Source organism: Alosa pseudoharengus, unplaced genomic scaffold, assembly GCF_046254945.1.
Source record: "Alosa pseudoharengus isolate Yale_2024_CS ecotype anadromous, Long Island Sound unplaced genomic scaffold, YU_APseudo_1.1 YU_APseudo_1.1_scf_8, whole genome shotgun sequence".
NCBI lineage: Eukaryota > Metazoa > Chordata > Actinopteri > Clupeiformes > Clupeidae > Alosa > Alosa pseudoharengus.
In genome coordinates, this window is record NW_027468870.1 from 14,078,326 (window position 1) to 14,085,326 (window position 7,001).

General features: G+C 41.6%; 1 protein-coding gene across 1 annotated transcript; it reads right to left on the bottom strand.

The window, feature by feature from the left end:
* Nucleotides 1-900: 900 nt before the first annotated feature.
* pou4f3 (POU class 4 homeobox 3) lies at nucleotides 901-2,272 on the bottom strand. Its single transcript, XM_076275389.1, has 2 exons — nucleotides 2,153-2,272; nucleotides 901-1,788 (listed from the first exon to the last, which is right to left on the bottom strand). The coding sequence occupies exons 1-2, from the start codon at nucleotides 2,270-2,272 to the stop codon at nucleotides 901-903; spliced, it is 1,008 nt and encodes a 335-aa protein (XP_076131504.1).
* Between the last annotated feature and the right edge of the window lie 4,729 nt (nucleotides 2,273-7,001).

The following is a 7,001-nucleotide window of genomic DNA, read 5'->3' on the forward strand; positions in this document are numbered from 1 at the left end:
TGTTAATGCAAGGTTCTCGTCGACTTAGAAAATAGTCCTACGAATTAATCATATTGCTTAAACCAGTGGCAAGTAGGCCTATATTGTATGAAGGTTGTTATGCCCTATCCACCTGGCTTATTTAACATGTTTCCCAATGGGATTCTCAAAACAAGTAGCCTAGGCCTAGCCTAATTTAGGCTACTCGATTCTTTTACATTGAAATATCAAATAATATAGCAAGTAGGCTAAAGCAGACGAATTTTGTTAGAAAATAGACAATAATTTATTAATTTTCAAATTCACACACTTTATCAAGTGAAATCTAAACGTGATAAGAACTTCATCTCAGTGGTTCGAAGTGGTTCACATTTAACACCAAAAATAAGCCGAGCAGCGTCTCTGTGAATAATCCATTAATTCGATGGATTTACCACAAAAGAATATATTGGCTCATCCAATGCCATAACTTAGCAGTAGGACAGAAAGATGGATTTAAGTAAAATACAGGAAACAGCGCGGAGTGAACTGTTATTAACGATGTAGGCAACTAACTGGTTCAGTGGGGAAGTGTCAACACTTAATAAATATTAATCAGTTCCTGATTATATGGTAGGCTATAAGTATACACTCATACACACTTCAAATATATGAATGACAATTATAATGAAGTTAAAAATAATGTAATTAGCCTGTTCCATACTGTATGTCTGAGACGAATCTGTTATTGCAAGTCCAGAATCTGATCAATGAACTTTCCTCTCTTGATTTCATGTTTAAACATTTATATCAACATCAAGCAGTGAGTGGTAGTCTAGGTCAGGACAACAAGTGATATAAAGGAGAAGAAAAGTTTAAGTCCAAGAGTTTTCATAAATTGAGTGGATTCCCTGTTTTAAAATATTCCTTGCATGATTTGAGTTAATGTGAGGCAGAATATTTCATCCTTTTCTGTTTTTGACGTTGATTGCAAAACCAAACACGAACCACATTCTTTTTTAAGTCCAACTTCTCTGCTATGGCAGCTATTTTTTCTGAAGAGGGACGCGGTTGTATTGCAAAATATGCTTCCAACGACCGCTTTTCTGGTGCAGCAATGGACGTGCGTTTTCTTTTTCTTTCGTTGCCACTGAAAAGGTCCGGCTTGCTGTTTTTCTCTCGGTAAGCCGCTTCAGCCTCCTCCAGCCATGCTTGGAGAACCGGTTTCAGCGCTATCATGTTATTGTGAGAGAGGGTTAGGGACTCGAACCTGCAGATCGTGCTCTGACTCAGAGAGCCCACGCCGGGAATCTTAAGGTTAGCCAGGGCGGACCCAACGTCTGCCTGGGTCACCCCAAGTTTTATCCGCCTCTGTTTGAACCGTTCCGCGAACGCCTCCAGCTCCCTGGGATCCGATTCCACGTCGTTTACGCAGGTCATTCCATTGTGCACCGACAGTGAATGCGGATGACCCATGGCCATTGCTTGATGGAGATGGCCCATGGTCTGCAGGTGATGCTGATGAGCTTGTGTAGTCATCACAGACGGGTCCGGAGCCCCCATCCCGCTGACGGACAGACTCGACGAGATATGATCCAGCAGATCGCCCTCCAACGTCTGATTAAGGTGGTGGTGCGATGTCAGATTGGAAGGGTGGGATATGGGCACAGTGGAGGAGGTGGAAGTACAGGGGACACTGCTCATGGTATGGTAGGTCACGTCCGGCTTGAAAGGGTGACTTTTGCCGTGAGAGACAATGTCAGCAGCCGCCAGAGCTTCCGCGCGGGCCAGCAGGCTCTCATCAAAGCCACCGAATATATTGCCCTGGAGCTGCAAGCAAGAATGCGCATGTAGATGTCAGTTGGGAATACTGTCAACTCAGGATTAAAAAACATTTCCAAGCACAGAGAGAACCCTCCTCAAAGCACAGGTCATAAAAATTAATATGAAAGCAGCGCTTTGCTTGAATAGACATGTGGATGAGAGAGGGAGAGAGAGGGGTAGAGGGAGCGCGCGCAGGGGAGGGAAAGAGGAAGAGATGGGGGAGGGGGGATGATAAAGAAGAGAAGAGATGAGACGAAAGAAGGATGAGACTCTTGGAAAAAAAGAAAGAAAGAAAAAGAAAGAAAGCAATAGCATAGAGCTGTCACAAATTTCAATATGCGGTCTTACGAACAATCGGTTTGAAACGTACCTGCGGGGCAGGTAAGCAGACTCGGCGCATGCCTTCGGGGCTCGCGTGCAGGCTTGGATATTTGGGCTCAGATAGCGCCGGGTGCATGCCGAGGTGCTGTTTTCCGTTCATCGCCATCATCTTCTTTACGCACCTTGCAGGTAAGTGGCCCTGACATAGAGGCAGGTGCGGCTGTGTGCCTCGCGGCTTTCACTGTGGGCTCTTTCCATTGGCAGTGTCTCCCGTCCACCCCTTCCCCCGCCCTCGACACCACCACCGTCTTTACTCAACTTACAAGTTGGGATCAGCGGGAAGACTTACACTCGAGTCTGCATAATTATGGTTAAGTGTAGGTCACTTTTAATGGCCCCGTTTTCTCGACATTGTAGCAGATTTCAGATTATCTAAGTATCCATATCCATTAATAAGTAGCCTACAGTCTAACATTTGAATTTGTTGTAGCTTATACATTTTTTTGTTGGCAACTAGCCTATGTTGTCACTTCTAAAATTGTCCTAGGAAAAGACAACCTATCATAGCAAGGTTTTCATAAAATGTTAATATAGCCAAGGCTCAGGTACTTTTTTCCTCGAACCAAATTTACAACTTCCATTTTGACTTCTATATTTAATGGGCTTATTTTAAGGCCACAGAAACCGTTCATTACATAAGGCTTGATTTTTTTTTTACGCTTATGAGTTTCAAGGCCCATATTTTATTTGTGAAAACGGTCAGCCTGTGATACTTCATAGGTTATGTAGTGATCCAGTATGAGGAGGGCTCATTTATTTGTGAACTTCACCCAGCATCTAAAAGGAAAGAGGACGTTTTTAGCAGCCACAACTTGTTGGTAATAATTCATTCATCATCATCATCATTATCATTATCAAAATTATTATTATTATTATTGTTGTTATTATTATTATTATTATTATTATTATTAGTAGTAGTAGTAGTAGTAGTAGTAGTAGCAGCAGTAGTAGTACTACTACTACTAGTAGTAGTAGTAGTAGTATTTCTGTGGTTGTTGATACTAATATTAGTAATCCATGGCAAATATACCATGTATATAAAGTAATTGAACCATTGAACAATTTGTATAACTAATCTTAACAATAATTCAATAGATCAATAGACTTTCATCTGTCGAATCTTCATCAGTACAAAAGCTTATAGCAGGTTTTCAGCTCAGGATTAAGTTCATTAGTCACAGTCTTTTGCTCTATCTATCTATCTTTCTATCTATCTATCTATCTATATATCTATCTATCTATCTATCTATCTATCTATCTATCTATCTATCTACTAAGAGAGAGAGAGAGAGAGAGAGAGAGAGAGAGATGTGGAAAGAGGAGTAGGGGCAGGGGCAGGCTGTGACACAGCACCACCAGATGATCCTGGTCAGCTCTCACATTCCCCAGACACTGAATAATGCAGCAGGTATGTGGCAGCGAGGCCTGCCTTTCAGTGCACATTCTCCTATTCATTATACAGATTAAAGCACCATCCCCTCTTTGACATCAACTACTTCCATAGAGCCAGCATCTGCGAATAGGTGTGTGCTATCTATGTCCAGATCTTGTCATAATCTGTCCTGTGACATGCTGGGAGGCTCGGACTGTAGAAATGCATTTACCTCCCTCCAGTGAAAGTTCAAACAATTCACATTCAATTCTAGAAAAAAACAGTGACTTTGGCATTAACCGCTTTGCATTGAAGCATATTGGAGGCATATTTCATTAATATGACCAAAGTAAGAATGTCTATGCTCTAATTAAATAAAGGTTAAGGTTCCTTTCTGGATGCAGAACCAGTCAGCATAGTCTTACCGCACCACTGTAAATGCGCCACCAATATGGCCTAATGTCACGGCAGTTATTGTTTTCTGAATGAAAATGTAATTTGTGTAAAGCTGTTCGTAAACAGGATAGGATGGATGCCCGCCACTGCCTGAAATGTCTGTTCAGTTTCTGCATGGAAACAACCAGTGTGGGGTAATATCAAGCTACACAACAGAAAAGCACTGACAAAATGGAAAGTTCTCCAAGCTTTCTATACTGAACACAAAAATATAAACAATACATTTGTTTTCACTCTCGTTTTTGATGAATTGTAGGCTAGTAAAAATATATAAGATTTGTTCTTTGCACACAAAAGGCACACACATTTGTTCAAATCCACTTCACCTTTGCCAAGATAATCTTTCTGACAGATGTGACATATCAAAAGATGCTAATTAAAAGCATGATTGTGTTGATGTTCTTTGGAATGGTCACAATAAAAGGTGACTCTAAATGGTGCCGTTTTATCACACAACAGAACGCCACTGATTGATGTTTGGGAGAGTGTGCAATTGTAATGTTGACTTCAGGAATGTCCACAAGAGCTGTTGCCTATGAACTGAATGTGAAGGTGAGGTACTTACTGATACAGATTTTTACCAAATTGCTGATCCGAAAGTTGAATGAATTAAATATTTTGTGTCCATATTTTGAGCGTGTTACCTATGAATATTTCTGTTCAATGTACATATTTAGATCTTCCAAATGTTTGGATGGATTATCCTTAAACAATAGAAGAGCACCTCTTGCCATGTCAATATTATCTCTATTTTATAATGTTTGTCAGCTGCATCAGCTTTATTGGCCAGGTTTGCGTAAACAAACAAGGAATTTGACTCTGGTTAATCTTTGCTCTCAAAGTACAACACTCACTTAATACTCACTTAACATATAAGAATAAATAATATAATAAAAAAATCTACAAAGCAGAACAGTAAGAATGGAATGAAGATCAGTAGAATGGCTATGTATAAGTATAATTACAGTATGTCCATTTGCAATAAATAGAACATTATGGGTGGGATAGGGCAGTGCAAATTGTCCCTGTCAAGGTTGCCATGGTCGTGGACACCTCAACAGGCACAGGCAAGATACAATATACAGTTGAAAGAGAGGGTATAGGAATAGTGCAATATAAGAATAGACTGAGATTTAAGATTTAAATATAAATATAGTGCAAGGCAGTTCAGTGCAATGATAATGTATTAATAACAACGTGAGGTAGATGTGCAGAACTGTGTTGAAAGACTTTGTTCAGTGTAAGGGTGGGGGCTATTTCTGGGCGTTCAACAGAGTGACTGCTTGGGGGAAGAAGCTGTCTTTATGTTGGCTTGTTTTGGCGAAGTGTGCCCTGTATCTCCTACCAGAGGGAAGGAGGTTGAAAAGTTTGTGTCCAGGATATGAGGGGTCTGCAGAGATTTTTGCTGCCCTTCTGCTGATCCTGGACCGGTACAGGTCCTGGATGGAGGGAAGGTCAGCTCCAATAATCCTCTCTGCAGCCCTAATTGTCCGTTGCAGTCTGGCCCTGTCCTGTTTGGTGGCTGACCCAAACCAGACTGTGATAGAGGTGCAGATGACAGACTGACAGATTGTGTATTTTGAGCCAATAAAACTTGGGAAATAATTTTTGACAATAAATGGGCAGACCGACTTCAAAGTTCTAAGGTGAATAAAAGTAGCCAATAGTGCCCTTTACAACATTTTCTTATTTCTAAATTGACATCCTCACAAACAAGGTCAAGAAATAAAAATGCAAACCATAATTGGAAACAGTTCCCTTGTTGTCAGCCAGTAGCCCATCTAATATGCATGTCCCAGGGTTTAGAGACGCATAAGGAAACACAGGAGGTAGAATGCAGCCAGGAACACCCCCTTAGCCCTTATGAAGACATGGACGCATGTTGTTCTGTGTACACGGCAGGGTTGATCTGGTTGATATTACTGCATCCACTAGCTTGTCATGGAGGAGCAGCAACACGCTGAAGATCTCACTTGACATGTTTTATTGATATGGTCTTGGAGGGATGTGACAGGCGAGGAGCATTACAACACGGCTCTGCTTCTGATGATGACCCTGCCATTGTTGCTTGCTTTTTGCCCTCTCCATTTCTACCCCTGAGCACAAAGACAACACACAACTGTGCACACTTACACATACACACACAGCGCACACACACACTCTTGAGTGCTCATCACCCCAGCGACAGGGGATGAGAGAATGATGGGGGGGTGCTGGTGTTGGGTTGACATCGGCTCCCAGGAGGGAGGGCAAATGTGGGGGAAGGGGTTGGAGGGGGTTGGGCTACAGTAGGGGGGTGCACAACGGTGCTTACATTAAATCACATCCACTCCGAGTGGCTTTCACTTCACTTCCCAAAGTAAGGAGTGGCCTTGCATTATTCAGTGGCATTTGAATATGTCAAAGTCGCTGAAGCTAAATGAAGTTACCAGCACTCAGGCAGGAAGTTTACTTGGGTGGTCTAGATGGGCGTCTGCACACAGGCCTCATCAGGTCTATCCAGTCAATGGACCAAAACCAGTCAGCTTACCTGTTTGTCAGTTACATAGCCAAGATATTAGTTAGGTAGCTAACTTCCCTGACACAGTATGATCACCTTGTAGTCAAGCATGATAGGGGAAGATCCAGCTGTAAGTGAATGGACAGACCCTATAAGTATGCCACTGTCCTTTCCAGTGTCCATTTCATGTTAACTGTTCTTAATTATTTTCCTCCAGCTTTCTCTTAAATTAACTAGTCTACCTACGGGGAAAACATGGTTTCCTTTTTAACAAAAGGCTGTCTAGCGTTATATAGTGTCTAACACAAAGGAAATGTGAAGTTATCAGATTATAAAGCAATTATATAATGATACTTTCCAATCTTGAACAGCCTGACCAATGCCAGAGTTCCTGCAGTGCCTGAGAACTTCACTTCAGGCCCGGTTTCTGACATCAAATGGAAGATAATTATAAAGACATGGCAGACTTAAAGCAAATGTGTGTTTTGACTCAATATGAAATTAAAAGAC